Consider the following 17,725-nt stretch of genomic DNA (forward strand, 5'->3'; position numbering starts at 1 on the left):
AATAAGCAAATTGAACAAGGGCAAGTGTGCTGTGAGATATATGACCTCCAACTGCTCGGACGCCTCCCTACAACTGCCCCCGTCATAAAGTTAAGGACAGCTCTTTCACTCGTCCCAAAATTACTTCCCTCTCTCCTTTTCACAGCCTCTTCCTTCTTTGATTCATTTTCTGTCATAAGATATCAAGATTAATAACTCTTCATCATATTTTTCCTCTTAAAATTCACATACTCGATATATAAGTTTTATTCTATTTTTTTTAAGAGTAGCAATATTCTTTGCTGAAGAATCTAATTAATTTTCTTTTAAGTTGAGAATGAAACCGCACGTTAAAGAACGAGATTCCTGGCCGCTCACATCAACCCGAGTCAGTAGATATATGCCACTATGATTTTTTTTTTTTGGGTCAAATGTTATATGATTATGCATATAAGATCATTTCTTAAGTTGTTTTAATATATTTAAGATCATTTCTTAAGTTGTTTTAATTTTTTGATTATATTTATAAGTTACTTCTAACATGTTTCACACAAATTAAGAAAAACTTTAAATTTCATTAACTTTTATTTAAAATTCAATAACTTTTCAACTTTATCCCTATTTAATATATATTATATCTTATATAAACAAAGTCAACACAATGATAAATGAAGAGTAAAATTATGCATCTATATAAAAAATTTCTCTTAATACCCTATAAATAGGATCAAAAATGATTTTTTTTTTTACCTTAGAAATAAGACTAGAGGAGTTTTTTTTTTTGGTTTTTTTGCGCCACAACAATTTCAGTTCTTTCCATTTATTAACCCTGCCAACGCCAATGATCTACGCCGGATCCCTTATGAGTCACTCTTCTTTGATTCTTTTATTATTTTTTGGTCACAACAATTTCAGTTCCTTCCATTTACTGTACATCTCTTGCATTAATTACATGCCGTTTAACTCAGATCTCTAATCAATGCCACTATCCCCCAACTGCATCAATTTAATTCAATTTCAATTCTTCATTTATACTTGGAAATTGTGCAATATTTTTTAATACTTCTGTGCTATTTATGACTTTCAGATTTAAGAAGAGATGTCTTCCATTTTGTAAGTTTTAATTTGAGTTTTTTCTTAACATTTAATATTTTTTAATGTTATTTTTAATTATTTTTCTTTTATTATTATTTTCATACATCATCTTTCGTCCTTTTCTTTTCATTTATTATAATGACATATTATTTTTAATTTTAATTAATTTTAACTAATTATTTATTATTTGTGAATTAGTTTTTTAAAACTCATGACAAAGACTAGAAGGAGTATTGTGTGTGTGTGTGTGTTTGTGTACTGCCACTTATTTGTAGCAGAGGGTATTTCTTCAAATGTCCAGCCTTGCATGCATGTATTGTCAATTTTTCGGTTGGCTTTCATTTTAAATAATTTTTAATTGAAGAATTTGGTCGAGCACTAATTTCCTTATTACATTTTAGTTTTATAAGGTCAAAAATATGATATAATAATAAATTGATAAATAAACACATTTTAGTCAAATACAATTAAATTTTTTTCCAGTAACATCCGGGGCGAAAAACATCGCATCCTTAATTCTTTTATACTAAAAGACAGTTATTTCAAAATAGAAGAATACCAAACTTTCCCTTGCCTAGTCGTCAACCTTAATTTATTGAAGAGATCTTTTAATGTATTCGAAATTGAGCCGAATTATTGAATGACTAAAATATTTTAATTTCTTTTTAATTCCGATGGCTTTTAGTCGTCAAAGATGGGAAGTGAGAACTTCGGAACTTCCCTTCTCCCTCCCGGAATATCACATTTCTCTGGAATTTATTATTGGATCTTTTATAATTTTAAGAAATATCTTCTCATTTTTACTCCTATATAGTATTGGTTAATGTGAGCTGCATAATTATAAATGAAAAATTATGGCTTTTAATTAGTTGTCGACAAAAAAAGTCAACTTTTCACCTTGTTGGCCAGAAAAACGTCAATTTTTCATCAAATTTTTAAAAAAATAACTTTTTTAATATACATGATACATTGTGATAAAAATTCAACAAATTTGATGTTGGCCACGCAAAGCCTAATACTGTTGACAAAAAAAAAGGGTGGGGGGAGCCTAATACAACCCTTCTCTTTCATGCGCCTTCTTTTGCGTGTTTGGAACGGACTATTAAACATAGGGAGCTATCAAGTGATACCTTTTAAGTAAAAATTTATATAAAAATTTAGTTACTAATGAAGTACAATGTTCGTGTTGGATGTATGTGATATATATAGAAAATGTTCTTGTCGGATGTATGTGATATATATAGAAAATGTGGAGAGGATATAGTGGGCGCCAGCAGGCTCTAGGAAATCTTGAACATTTATGTATCACTAAAAGCTGCTGGTTTAACGGATTTAAATAATATATATTGTATTCTAATTACTACTTCCGGTCCTAAATATAAGAGCTAGTTGACAAATTTCAGTAAATTAAGAAAACAAGTTAAGTTAATTATTTGTAATAAATAGGTATTGTCTCTTCTAAAATATTCTTGCTAATCAAGTTTATTGGTTAGAATTACTATTATTAGAAGGAGTATTTTGGAAAAAAATGAATAAATATGAGAGATAAAATAGGCTGAGATTTTATATTTAAGACTAAAATAAAAGTCAAACAAAATTTTATATTAAAGACTAGAGTAGTATATATCTTAATCTCATATAACAAAATGTACTCTCGTCACAACAAAACATATTCCTCTAGTCCTATATGACAGAGATATATAGGACCAAAGAGAAAAGATTTTTTTAGTTCTATTTATAGAACATTAAGAAAATTTTTTTTATATTGATATACAATTTTGCCCTTTATTTGTTATTATGTTGATTTTGTTCACATGAGGTATAATATATATTAAATAGAGATAAAGTTAAAAAGTTATTGAATTTTAAGTGAGAGTTAATGAAGTTTAAGGTTTTTCTTGATCTCTGTGAAATATGTTGAAAGTAACTTATAAATACAGCAAGATGAATATATAGGAAATTCATAATTAATGCATTAGTATAATCTGCATTCTCTATCTTTATTTTTTTTTTTTGGAAAAACTATTTGCAGGTGCCTCCTTAACTTTTAATTTGGTGCATATCTTTTTTTTTTCCTTCTTAATTAAATACTCTAATTGCACTCTGTTAGTATTGGTAGTTTCTTTAACTTTGCTCTATTGATACCGATAGCTCTTATGCAAAAGCTAACTGTGCTCACGGAGCAAAGTTATAGCGTTTAATTAAAAAAAAAAAATACAGGTACCAAATTAAAAATTGAGAAAAACTATAAGTAATTGTTTTTTTTTTTATGCCACCACATTTTCCATCAATTCGTATGTATTTTTGTTTTTAGGCCAAGCAATCAATTCCCACGCAGCAAATGGCAACTAGGTTTTCAACGACATATTGTAAGGTTATCTTTCCGACCACAGAATATATATTACTATGATTTTTATTATACTTATTTGATTTGCTATGCATGCGAAACAAACATTAAACAATTCATTGAACAACGTCACCATCTCTTCCTTCTCCTTTTAAATCTCTTCCAACCCTCCTCCTCCCCCAGTCTCTCTCGTCATTACAGTCTCCACCAGGCCAGCAACCTCCATAGCCTCTACTTATTTTTGTCTTCTCCTTCCCTCTCTCTGCAGCCATGGTTGCCAAGGAAGCTTTTCGTCGTTTCCAACCCATCTCAAAGTGCAGCACTGATGAACGGCAAAACCAAACCGTCGTTTCCGACTTAGACGGCACCCTTCTCGTGTCGCGAAGCGCTTTCCCTTACTACATGCTCGTCGCTGTCGAAGCCGGAAGCTTCCTCCGAGGACTCCTCCTTCTCGCTTCAGTCCCCTTTGTGTATTTAACCTACTTGTTCGTCTCTGAAACTGTGGCAATCAAAACTCTCATCTTCATCACCTTCGCCGGACTCAAGACCAGAGACGTGGAGCTCGTGTCGAGGTCGGTGTTGCCCAAGTTCTACGCCGGTGACATCCACCCGGAGACTTGGCGGGTGTTCAGTTCGTTCGGGAAGAGGTACGTCGTGACGGCCAGTCCGAGGTTGATGGTGGAGCAATTTGCGAAGACCTTTCTAGAGGCAGATAAGGTCGTAGGTACAGAGCTGAAAGTCACGAAATCTGGGAAGACACTGACAGGGTTTGTTAAGGAACCAGGAGTGCTGGTTGGTGACCACAAGAAAGAAGCCGTTGTCAAGGAATTTGGACAAGAATTGCCAGATTTGGGGCTGGGGGACAGTGAATCTGATTGTCACTTCATGTCAATTTGCAAGGTTTGTAATCTTCTATGTATACCCTTTTGTTAACCATGGCTTTTGAAGTTGGTTCAAAACCTGACATGACTTTAACTAATAAACCTCTTCACCTGTCATGACAATATTGTTCTCCCTCAGTTGTTTTGATAAAGAAGAGATTTTTTTAATCTTTTTCTATGAATATTTATAAAATATTATGTAAGATATTTGTTTCGTTTTTCTCTTATTGCCCTATTTAATGTTGATTTATATTTTGTACTCCACTGCCATTTGCGTACTACAATTTTTTATGGGTAGTTCTCCCTGTCACATTAACTTCTCAATAGAAGCATCAATATTATCAGCACAAATTAAAAAGAAAAACATATCCAAAATTTATCTCTCTTACAAGACTTTCCTTGATATAGGACTTTTAACATTATCTATAGCCTCTACCTTTTTCCCCTCTCTACATGAGAGAGAGCTAAGTCCTTATACACGTACACCAAATATTATATCTTTTCGCAATATTCTTTAAATGTTTCTTCTGTCGGTTCTTCTCGATTGGGTATTTAATACACCCATACATTCTAATGGCCCCTCCATGTTCTGAAGAATATGATTCCATAGCGGTAAACAGCGGTTGGCCGATAAAAGACAACGGCAACACAAATTTGATTATTCTCAACAATAATGCATGGCACTACTTGCCATTAATTCTTGATGTCTAACCTAATATTACAGCGCTCTCGTAGCCACTAATGACTAGTCAATATACTATGATTGTTAGCCCAAAAACCTTAAAAAAAAATACTTTGAATTTTCATTTATTAAAAGTAAAATATTCAAAAAAATTATTTTAATTTTCACAGTTAATTTTATATTGTATGTATTAATTAAACTAGACATTAACACTCACAATCCAACCCAAATTAGTTGAAACCCCAGATTTTTTTAATATACTATATATCAATAGTGTTTAAAACTTTTTTGAGGACCGAGAGAGTTTATGCCTTTTACTACTGCGTACCTATATACTCCACCGACACTTGCCATCTCAAAGTTTCCTGAGGTTTCAATCAATGGTTCTGATGTATTGTCCCTTCATGAAACCTGATATAACCCGTTGCAAGTATATATATTCTCCCCGGATCAATTATATTTGTAGTGAGTATTTTGAATTTGCTCTCATATATGCAGGAAGGATATAGAGTGCCAAGAACAAAATGTGAGCCACTACCCAGAGACAAGCTTTTAAGTCCCATTATCTTCCACGACGGTCGTTTTGCTCAGAGGCCAACCCCTTTATGGCACTTGTCACCTTCCTATGGCTCCCTATTGGCGCCATACTCGCCATCTTAAGGGTATACCTTAACATCCCACTACCAGAAAGACTCGTCTGGTACAACTCCAAGCTTCTGGGCGTCAGAATCCTTGTCAAGGGCACCCCACCCCCTCCCCCAAAGACCGGCCAGAGCGGTGTCCTTTTTGTCTGCAACCACCGTACCGTCGTCGATCCTGTAGTTATTGCAGTTGCTCTCAAGAGAAAAGTCAGTTGTGTCACCTACAGCATAAGCAAGTTCAGTGAAATAACATCGCCAATCAAAACCGTTGCTTTGTCAAGAGAAAGAGAGAAAGACGCAGAGAATATTAAAAAACTGGTTCAGGAAGGTGACTTGGTGATTTTTCCTGAAGGCACCACTTGCAGGGAACCATTTCTGTTAAGGTTCAGTGCTCTTTTTGCTGAATTAACCGAGAGGATTGTTCCTGTGGCTATTAACACGAATCAGACTGTGTTTAATGGGACCACAGTTCGTGGGCATAAGATTTTGGACCCTTACTTTGTGTTCATGAACCCTATTCCTACGTTTGAGATCACTTTTCTGGACCAGCTTCCAGTTGAGCTCACATGTAAGGGAGGCAAGTCCAGTTTTGAAGTTGCGAATTACATTCAGACAGTTCTTGCGGGGACGCTTAGGTTTGAGTGTACGAATCTGACGAGGAAAGATAAGTACAGCATGCTAGCTGGAACAGATGGGAGGATTGCATTAAAGAAGGAGAAGGATGGGGAGAAGAAGACTGGAAAGCTTGAAATTAATTAAGTGTGATAGCAGATGGGGACAAGAGAAGTACGTACAACTACGTGGTGGATTGGATATATTCTTTTGTATTATGAATTTAGTGGGTTCCCAATGTGCTTCTAAATGTTTATAACTATGTGTGGATATACATGTAGCAACAAGGCAACAAACATACTCATATTTGTGATAAAGTAATTAATAATAATCTACATGATTATGCTTTAATTTTGTTGTTGAGATATGAATTAATACCAATTGTATATTCTCTATCGGTTTCATGTTGGATTTATCAGTCCCGAAATCTTCTACAGTATTATGTCCAGTTGGAGTGAGCAACGACAGGGAAGGCCTTAATTATTACTCCTCCTGTCCTAATTATTTGACTTATTTGAGGAGATTAGGAAGTTAAGTTAGTTATGTTGTCATTCCTAAAATATCCTTACTAATTAAGTATAAAACTATCAGAAGGATTATCTTGGATGCATAGAGACATGGATCTTGGACCTAGTCAAATGGAGTTTATATTAAGAAGTAGTTTTTTAAGAAGTTACAAGCGGTCGCGAAAACTTTGACTGATTTTCTCTTTGCTCGTATGCTCTGGGCCAGAATAATGAATATAATAGTGATTTTAGAGATTATTATATTGACGAAGTCAAGGTTGTGCTTTCGGCCTTTTGCTATCAGAGTCAACAAGTTCATGCCCTTACGACTCCTTCCTCAGTTTCTCTCCGCGTCAATTCTGAGACCCACATTCCGAGATACGATTCTCTTGAGGTGTTGGGGGGGCGTTGATTGAGGTTAGTAGCTCTCTTCGATGATTTATTTTTGTTTGGCCTGCTGCGGAAATCTTGTTAGTACAGTCTCTGCTATACTCTGCTTTTGGAATTCCTCAAGAATTAAACACTTTTGATCTTTTCTCGATTTTTGAGTCTCTGTTAAGCTTTTCTGACGCCTCATCTGAGCTCTTCCCTTTCTTTCTATGTTTCTTTTTTTTTTTCAAAAATAAATTATGGAAAACCTGATTTAACATTAAGATATAAGTGGAGTGTTGGACTAATTTTCTTTTGTTTTCTTCTAATAACTTTAGGTTGTTTCGGATAGCTGGGAAAGAACAGAGAATGAGAGATCTTGTGTATCATCAGTCCAGGATTTGGAGATATGTGAGAAGTGTGTCAGTCATAAATGGCCTGGTTTGCTTTGGTCTCAGCTCCACCTACGAAAGATCATTTGGAAAGTGGGGTTTGGCGACTCCTTGCTTATCTATTGGTGGGTTTAATTATGTGGTGCCTCATCTGGCGGGCCAAGAGAATTCGAGCTTCAAATAAAGTCCAATGTCTTGTGGCAGCCCTAATTTTTGATATGATCTGTTTGATCTCGGTCCCGCATGATGAACTTGTGACTGCAAAATCAGAGGCACTGAGCATTATCTCGTATGGTTCATTTGCCTTGATGTCGCTGTCCATGTCAAGGAAGTTTGAGCTCGGATTCGAAACTGGCTTCTCCACTTTTTTCCTGCATGTCTTTGTTTGCCGCACAACTTTTCAAAATCAACTGGAACTTCTTACCCATTGCATTAGTTTTCTGCTCCCACATCATTATTCTTCGCCACTACTCACAATCCGCATTACAGATTGGTTTCCACCAGCCCAAATGCAGCTGTAGTAGAAACTGGCGATGAAGACATCAATGATGAGGTCTCAATTGAGTTTTGCAGCAAAATATTCAAGCTATTACCTGTTACTACTTCAACTAACATGCCTTTTGTCTTTGTGGATTTTGTTTTTGGCAGAGCCAAGATTCCCCAGGGATGGGACAAGTTTCAGGGCAAAACCTGCTATCCACGAACAATCAGCAGAATAATCAAGTGGAGTCTTCTCAAGCTGTAAAGTGACCAAAATGGAATATAAATATTCAGAGTACTCATATACTTCTCTAGTCTCCTATCTAATGACTGAACAACTATTGCCACTTTCACACAGACGCATCATTCCTCATCAGTTAAAGGACAAGTTTCAGAGGGAGGTGTATTAGATTGGGACAGTGAGCAAAATAATCAAGAGGAATCTCGTTTGTCTTTCCCAGCTGTAGGTGACCACATACACTATGTTAATACTTATTTTGTTGATTAGATTTTTCACTCGTGTTGATGGTTTCTCCCCCCCCCCCCCTTTTTTTTTTTTTTGGCAGGAATCCTCAGGAAACAACAGGGTCACAATCCAAAACGACTGGACTGGCGGTTCAGCAGCACCACCAGGGGAACTCCTAAGGTCATCCACTGATCCTCTTAAACACATTTCTCCTATACCGTTTCTGCTCACTCGCTTTTAATGGCAATGGCAATTCATCATAGATTCATAGTGGCACAGTAAGATAATAAAGAACCTGATCCGAGGTAACATGCAAAGGTTTGATAATAAAAAACCAACATTCTCATACTAAAGCTGCAATTTTCCTCAGAGATTCTCGTACTATAGCTGCAATTTCAAGCAGTAAGATAATAAAGAACCAACATTCTCATATTATGGCTGCAATTTTTCACAGTAAGATATTAAAGAACCAACATTCTCAAACTATATGGCTGCAATTTTTCTCAGAGATTCTGCCGGTGCCATGCAACTGAACGGTCTAATGAATGGCCTCAATTATATTATGCACTGGGATCGTGAACCAGAGACTAACAGGCCCAAGAGATGTGACAATTGGGCTTGGGAGGGGTGCACTGATATTGAACAAGCCATTAAGGTCTATAAATGGAGGAAGAAGTTGGCTTGGAGGTAGGAAGGAATTATGTCGTCCCTTCCCCCTCAGATTCCCTTGTGACTTCCCTTCTTTTCTCTTTAAGTTGATCTTCATCTTGGTCTCTGTGTTTCTTTTGTCTTACATATTTAGAGTGATCTGTATCATAAATATAAGATCTATTTTGTAGTCATGTACATTTTTGTAAATTTAGCTGTGATTTTTCATTGACTATCATGAATAAGGCAGTGTTTGGTTCAATAGGAGGAAACTGAAGGAAGGGATTGTACTGAAGGGAAGGAGAGAGAAAGCGATGGGGTTTTAATGAAAAGAAGAGGAGGGAAGTAATTATAATGTTATTTTGTTTGGTTAAGAAGGGAAGGGGAAGAAAAATATTTTTATATAGACAAATTTACCCTTTTTAATTAGTTCTTATTTTGTGACATGTTTAATAAAATATGATTATAAATGACATTTAATATAAAAAATTACAATTTTATAATTATCAAAATGAATAATTTTTTGCCAACTATCAAAATTGAATAAGTATCATTATAATACATGACAATAGGTACTCCTCTTATCCTTAATATAAAACATAATTAACTGATTTGATTAGATTAACGACGTTAGTTAAATTAGTTAATATAATACATTTTTTCTAAAACACCCTATATATCTTCTTTAATTTCTTCCATCCTTCTCCTATTTGATTATTATTGGAAGCATATCAGTAACGTTAATTTGAAAAAATATTGATAAATAAGTTTTGTATATAGGACTAATATAACCTTCTCAATTAGATTCTACATTAAGGACTGAATGAGTGATATATTCAATATTATTAAAAAGACTAATTTTTCCCAATTATGAAAACAAATTTTGATACTTTCTTTTTATAAAAAGTCGTTTTTTATTTTCTCATTAAAAGTCAAGATAATAGATGATAAAATCATTAATAATATTATCATAAAACAGCAATTAACAAATGATTCATAAAGATCTCACATTTAACAAAGACTTGTTCGTATATACCAAAGCAACAAGTCTATTATGGCCACTCATTAGACTAGTTAAATTCCCCACCACAAGCTATCGCTTTGAACAGCTAAAGTTGTTTGAGTTTACAAGAATCCAAGATCTCTAGTATTTAATATAAAAACTAGTTTAACATTCAATTTGATTTTAAACACAAGATGTTAATACACTTTGTCTTTAAGATTTATCTATTTTTTTTAAAATAGTCATAGCAGTAATTGCATATATTAAAGGTTTATTAAATAGTACTTTTAGCTATTACAAATGATTAACAAGGATATTCTAGGGAAAACAACACGTATTTATTATAAATGACTAACTTAACTCACTTTTTTAATCTTCACTAATGCATCAACTATCAAGTACCGGAGGTAGTACAATGCTTTCAACAATAAAAACATAAATCATAGAATCATGCTGATTCTTTGCTGAGCAAAACAAAAAAACAAAAAGAAAAAAGAAGAGAGAGAGAGAGAGCAGATGGCTGCAGCCTCTTGCCTTATCTTCCTTAGACCTGAAACAAGGAAAAAAAAACTTACTTGTCACTGAGCTCATCCCAACCAAAAAGAAATAAAGCTCATGGCATATGAAATCATGCAGACAATGTTTGTATTGCAAATAAAGTATATGGCCAATTACTAACAGATTATATATAAAAAAGAAAAAAAAGAAAAGAAATGGTAATCCCTAAATTTTCTTTAACTTTTCATTGCCATAACTTCTCTCCTAGCTCACATGACACACAGAATCAAATTAGTTTTGATAACTACAATATATCAAACACACAACCTGCAAGGTGCCCACCGCCTCAAGCAGCACCATAGAGTTTGAAAACCCAGTTTTTTAATATATCAATGGAGTTTGAAACTTTCTTTCTGAGGACCAAGAGAGTTTTAAAGTTTAAACCTTTTACTACTACGTACCTATACCCCACCGCCCACCGACGACGCTTGCCATCTCAGAGTTTCCTGAAGTGAGGATCAACGGTTCTGATATATTCTCAATTCAACAAACCTGCCGTTGTGTGTGTATTGTAGCTGGATCATTTATTTTCCCTTGATTTTATATATTTTGAGTATTTTGAATTGCTCTTTTATATGCAGGATGGATATAGAGTGCCAAGAACAACGTGTGAGCCACTACCCAGAGACAAGCTTTTGAGTCTCATCTTCTTCCACGACGGTCGTTTTGCTCAGAGGCCAACCCCCCTTATGGCACTATTGACCTTCCTATGGCTCCCTATTGGCACCATACTCTCCATCTTAAGGGTATACCTCGACATTCCATCGCCAGAAAAACTCGTTTGGTATCTGGGCGTCAGAATCCTTGTCAAGGGCACCCTACCCACTCCCCCAAAGACCGGCCAAAGCGGCGTCCTTTTTTTCTGCAATCACCGTACGGTCGCCGATCCTGTAGTTATTGCAGTGGCTCTCGAGAAAAGTCAGCTGTGTCACGTACAGCATCAGCAAGTTCAGTGAAATAACACCGCCGATTAAAACCGTTGCTTTGTCGAGAAAAAGAGAAATGCTGAGAATATTAAAAAAACTGCTTCAGGAAAGTGATAGCTCGGTGATTTTTCATGAAGGAACCACTTATGCTGAGAATCATTTCTTTTAAGCTTCAGTGCTTCTTTAGCAGAATTAACCGAGAGGATTGTTCCTGTGGCTATCAGCACGGAGAAGACTGTGTTTAATATGACCACAGTTCGTGGGCATAAGATTTTGGACCCTTACCTTGTGTTCATGAACCCAATTCCCACATTTGAGATCACTTTTCTGGACCAGCTTCCAGTTGAGCTCACGTGTAAAGGACGGAAGTTCAGTCTTGAAGTCGCAAATTACATTCAGATAGTTCCTGCGGGGACGCTTAGGTTTGAGGTTACGAATCTGACAAGGAAAGATAATTACAGTATGCTTGCTGAAACAGATGGGAGGATTGCATTTAAGGAGGATGAGGATGGGGAAAAGAAGACCCGAAAGATTGAAATCAATTAAGGGTGACAGCAGATAAGGACAAAAGAAGCACGTACAAGTACGTGGTAGATTGGATACTCTTTTGTATATGAATCTAGTGGGCTCCGAATGTGTTCCTAAATGTTTAGAAGTGCGTGAGTCACTAACAAGATATTGTAGAAGTAGCAGCGGAACCTTTCTAGCGGTTAAAGAAAACCGCTAGAAATTTCAGATATTTTCTAGCGGTTCCTACAAAAACCGCTGCAAAATACAGACGGTTTGACCATTAAACGCACATTTCTAGCGGTTACCCCCTAACCGCTAGAAAATTAGAGCTAGAAAACCCCCGGGCTTTGGCGGGAACTTGGCGCCAAATTTGTAGCGTTTACTTTCTAGCGGTTCAGGCTAATAAAACCGCTAGACACTGAAAAATTGTAGCGGTTGATGCATGAAGCGCTAGAAATTTTTTTCATTCCCCGAGGAGTTTAGAATTTCTAGCGGTTCGCGGCCGAACCGCTAGAGATCTCTAGCGTTCGGCCGTGAACCGCTAGAAATTCCCAACGGTCATATGACCGTTGGGAATTTCTAGCGGTTAGGCACAAAACCGCTAGACATTTCTAGCGGTTTTGTGCCTAACCGCTAGAAAGTTTCGGTCTATATATACCCCCCCCACACTCTCACTTCTTCAATCGTTCTGGAAGCGAAGCTCTGCTGAATTTTCTTCACAAAACATATTTGAGTTCTGATTCAGTTGCAGATCCTTATTTTCAGGTAAAATAGTAATTTATTGATAAATAATTTTTATTTTATGTTTTATTTTATTAATTTTATATGTTATAGCTTATAAATTAATTTTTTATTTTCATTTATAAATAATTACTATTTGTTGTTATTAGGATGCCTCGTCGACATGGGAAAGACCCAGTTGATCCTGAGAGAGCTGGACCCAGTGAGGTTCATCATGATGCTGATGAGCCATTCCCAGCATTCATGACTACGATCTGAGCGAGGAGGATATCCTCAGTTTTATGGAGCAGGATGGTATTGAGCGGACTGAGGAGGCTCATTTTACTGGGAATGAGCAACCCCATGCTGATGCTGCTGACGAGGAGGAGGAGGAGGAGGAGCAGCAGGATCAGGGGAATGAGTATCCCCAGGCTGCACAGCGTCCTGCTCCGAGACGTCAGGCTGGTTATGAGGTGGAATTTGTCGGTAAGTATTTATTTTAACTTTTTAAAGTTTTGATCAGTATTTAATTTATATAGAATTATATTAATTTATTGATATATATTTATTTCTTAATTAAATTTGTAGACACTGAGGGGAACAGGTCCTATCGGAGGCTGACAGCCAGAGAGCTGTCTATGATGACGGGCGGACGAGTGGTTGTGCCGCTAATGAGTTGGGCCAACCGACGAAGAAGAAAGGTGGCCAGTTACAACAAGTACGTGTGCCTCCTTGGTCAGCAGTGGACGCTGTTCCCCATCTACGTGCAGGACTGGAAGAAGATCACTCAGACAAGAAGCAGCAAGGCTGGGAAATAAATGAAAGTAATATAAATTGTTATTTATAATTTTTTTAATTTAAATAAATGATTATATATTTTGTTTTCAAATATTTAATTGTTTGATTATAATTTTTTTATTTATTTAATTTGTTTGTTATTTATAATATTTTTAAAAGTAGTTAAATGAAAAATATTTGTTATTGATTTCATAATTTATTACTTATAATATTTTAAATTTAGTTGAGTAAAAATATTTTTTTATTTAAATTACTTAATTGTTTAATATTATTAACTTTGATTAATTTATATTTTATTTATAATATGTAAATTAGTTAGTTAAAAACTAATTATTTGTTTTTAATTATTGAAATTGCTTAATTATTTGTTTATAATTTGTTATTTAGTTAATTTATTATTTTAATCATAGAGTAAATTTATTCTGGGGGAGGAGTTGAGGGCTGACACGATCAAGAGGCTGGGGATGGCATGGAATGGAAGAACAGGAGGGCCGACCTGTGGAGGAGAAGAAAGGTGACGGGACGAGGCCCCTCCAGGAGATACTGGCAGATGTACCTGGTGGAGTCCCGGACCAAGACTGGTCCACTTACGTCTATTTTAGGATGACGGCTGACCAGATGGTATGATAATATTGTATTAATTATAATTTCTTTATTTTTTATCCGACTTGACTCATTTAATTTAATTTTTTTACATTTTGCTTCAGGCTCTTTCTAGGAGAAATGCTAGGAGCGTCAGGCATCAGACGATACGTCATAGGGCTGGATCCAGGAGCTTTGCGATCACTTATGACGAGATTGTGAGTACTTGAAATAAATTTATTAAATATGTAGATGTATTTAATTTGTAACTAATTATTTCTTTGATTTCATTTACAGATAGAAAAGACGCAGCAGGAGCGGGGATACACGCCCACTTATGGCGAGATGTGGCCGATGGTGTATAGACCCCGAGACGGGCGTGCGTCGGATGAGGTTGAGGAGATAGCGGTAAGTAATAAATTAAATATTAATATAATATCACAGTGTAGATATCATTATATTATAATTAACTTCTTTATATTAATTTTGGTAGGCACGGATGACTCAGGTCGATTCCGAGTTGCGTGAGTCTCAGGGGTCTGCCTTGGATCCCACCGCCTCACTTTTAGCGGGTCTTGGCCGGCCGCAGCACCCTGGTCGAGTTAGCGGGCTTGGACTTGGACCTACACCGACTAGGCTGCCCCGCTCAAGTGGCGCTGGCCCTTCATATACTGCTGGGAGCTCTCATGCGAGTGCGAAGCGGCCGGGTTCCTCATCTCAGAGGAATTGCGAGAGGAGCTCAGACAAGAGTTCGAGGCCAGGATCGTGGAGCGTGATCGTCAGCTCCAGACGCAGCTTGACCAGCTCTTGGCAGCTGCTACGGCTCTGCGTCATGTGGTGGTCAGTATAGCTCCAAACATCTCGGTTCCTGACATCCCCGACCTACACATGCCACCAGTCCCGCCCCTACCCCGCCATCCGCCAGTCCAGTCCCAGCAGGTTGAGCGGCCTGCCCACCGTCAGCCGGAGGATTCAGCAGAGGATGATCCCGATGATGCTGCTTCTGCCCCCCACCCATGATTTGCTTTCATTGTATCGGATTTTATTAGAATCTTAATTTTACGGTTTTATATATTATTTAGATATTTATCTAAATTTTATATTTATTTGTTTCCTTTATTGATTTATTTCTATAATTTTATTATGTCAAGTACTAATTAATATTGAAATATTTATTTATTTATTACAACATCAACATTACAATTTATTAAACACGTTAAACATATTAATTACTCGAAATAATTCTATAATCATTTATTAATTTAATAAATATTTTTAAAACTGTAGAATTTTCTAGCGGTTCTGGTGAACCGCTAGAAAATTTAGAATTTTCTAGCGGTTCACCAGAACCGCTAGAAAATTCTCAAATCTGACCGAATTTTCTAGCGGTTATAAAACCGCTAGAAAATTCAAAACAGATGGAGAGAAAATTCCCGTTAAACCGCTAGAAATTTCTATCGGTTTGTAACCGATATTTAGAATTTCTAGCGGTTAATAACCGCTGGAAATTGAAATTTTCCGTTAAAACCGCTACAAATTTGTAGCGGTTTTGTAACCGCTACAAAAAAATGACCGTTCCTCCATCCACTCCTTTATAACTTCTTTTGCAACTGAATTTCATTTTAACTTCTCTTTGAGCTCTGTGGCATATTTTCACGAAATTTGAGCATTATTAGTCATGGATAGGTCGTGGATCAACTTGCACCGGTCGACTCCGCAATACTTGGCTGGTCTAAACTATTTCTTGGATTTTGCTTTCGCCAATGCTGCCGTAAATGGTAAGATTCAGTGTCCCTGTCCTAAATGTAATTTCAAAAAGTGGCATCCCAAAGATATTGTTAGGGAACATTTAATCTTTAAGCCTTTTCCGCGAGAGTACGTATTTTGGCAACTACATGGGGAACGGCTAGATATGGGTGCTGAGTCAGTGCCAGTAGTTTCACGGATGGGAGTTCGAGTGGATGAGGCCGATGCCGTGAATGATGCTGTGCGTGATGCTTTTGGTGTTCACGAAAGCTCGAATCCCAACGAAGATGAAGTAGAGGGACCTCAACCGGAGTTTCTAAGAAACGAAACTGCTCGGGAATTTTTTGACCTCATGACCGAAGCTGACAAGCCTCTTTATTCTGGGTGTACAAAGTATTCGAAGTTGTCATTCTTGGTGAGGCTGTATCACATCAAATGCTTGTGCGGTATGACTGACAAGGCGATGTCTATGTTGCTGGAGTTACTGGGAGATGCTTTCCCCCAAGCTGAATTCCCTCCGTCTTTTTACGAAGCAAAAAAGATTATTAACAAGCTTGGCTTGAACTATAAGAAGATAGATGCATGCCCAAACGACTGTATGCTATACTGGGGAGATGATGCCAACAAAGAGATTTGTACGAGATGCAAGACGTCACGCTATAAGTCGGTACGAAAGGGCAAGAAGCAAAAGAAGAAACCGGCCAAAATTCTCAGGTACAAATTATTACAGCGTGTTACTTGTTCCGTCTCTAAAAATATTCGGTATTTTAAATTTTTAATATATTATTTTCTTAGATACTTTCCTTTGAAACCACGGTTGCAAAGAATGTATATGTCATCAAAAATGGCTCAGCACATGAGGTGGCACGCGACTGAGGAAAACCTAGATGGTAGGTTAAGGCACCCACGAGACTCGGAGGCGTGGAAAGCGTTTGATGCGAAATTTCCAGACTTTGCCAATGATCCTAGAAATGTACGTCTTGCATTGGCAACCGATGGTTTTAATCCCTTCGGAAACATGAGCACAAGTTACAGTATCTGGCCGGTGGTGTTAATTCCATACAATCTACCACCTTGGATGTGCATGAAGCAGAGCTCCTTTTTGCTTTCCATGATCATTCCTGGCAAGAAAGCACCAGGAAATGATATTGACGTATACCTGCAACCGTTGATACACGAATTGCTCGACCTATGGACGAATGGTGTTGAGGCATATGACTCACATGACAAGCAACTATTCAATCTCCGTGCAGCCTTGATGTGGACAATAAGTGATTTTCCCGGTTTGGGAACTTTGTCTGGCTGGAATGTGCATACTGGGTTGGCCTGTCCTGAGTGCAATTTTGATTCTGTGCCATGTCGCCTTCCACACAGTCGCAAGTGGTGCTTCATAGGACATCGACGGTTCCTTGATTCCAAGCACAGACTTAGATTGCAACGGATTCGCTTCGATGGGAAACAGGAGAAGAGAGATCCTCCTGTTACTTTGTCTGGTATGGATATTTTGCGGCAGTTAGAAGATGTTCATATCGAGTTTGGTAAGAGTGTGGATCCCGAACGATTGGGACGACGATCTCGTGGGACATCTGATACGCAACCTATGCAATGGCGGAAGAGAAGCATATTTTTCACTCTTCCTTATTGGGAATCTAATTTGCTACGACACAGTTTGGATGTTATGCACATTGAAAAAAATGTGTGCGATAATGTGCTATATACGTTGCTCAATGAAGCTGGAAAGTCCAAAGACCATCTCGCAGCTAGAAAAGATTTACGGGCCTGGG

At 36.9% G+C, this 17,725-nt stretch overlaps 1 protein-coding gene and 2 pseudogenes across 2 annotated transcripts; all 3 read left to right on the forward strand.

Moving 5' to 3' along the window:
• Nucleotides 1–3,579: 3,579 nt before the first annotated feature.
• Nucleotides 3,580–6,610, forward strand: LOC114730828 (glycerol-3-phosphate 2-O-acyltransferase 6-like; annotated as a pseudogene).
• A 1,446-nt stretch (nucleotides 6,611–8,056) lies between these two features.
• On the forward strand, nucleotides 8,057–9,308 carry LOC114730830 (uncharacterized). 2 transcript variants are annotated; one of them, XM_028917939.1, is made up of 4 exons: nucleotides 8,057–8,245; nucleotides 8,343–8,447; nucleotides 8,551–8,630; nucleotides 8,958–9,308. In XM_028917939.1, the coding sequence occupies exons 1-4, from the start codon at nucleotides 8,171–8,173 to the stop codon at nucleotides 9,139–9,141; spliced, it is 444 nt and encodes a 147-aa protein (XP_028773772.1). In that variant the 5' UTR covers nucleotides 8,057–8,170; the 3' UTR covers nucleotides 9,142–9,308. The 2 variants fall into 2 exon arrangements, with proteins under 2 accessions (XP_028773772.1, XP_028773773.1); XM_028917940.1 differs by lacking the exon at nucleotides 8,958–9,308 and adding an exon at nucleotides 8,714–8,912.
• Nucleotides 9,309–11,234: 1,926 nt separating this feature from the next.
• On the forward strand, nucleotides 11,235–12,131 carry LOC114730833 (glycerol-3-phosphate 2-O-acyltransferase 6-like; annotated as a pseudogene).
• The last annotated feature ends 5,594 nt before the right edge of the window (nucleotides 12,132–17,725 follow it).

The sequence above is a fragment of the Neltuma alba genome, unplaced genomic scaffold (assembly GCF_004799145.2).
Source record: "Neltuma alba isolate B1F8T4 unplaced genomic scaffold, ASM479914v2 tig00012767_pilon, whole genome shotgun sequence".
In the NCBI taxonomy this organism is placed as follows: Eukaryota; Viridiplantae; Streptophyta; class Magnoliopsida; order Fabales; family Fabaceae; genus Neltuma; species Neltuma alba.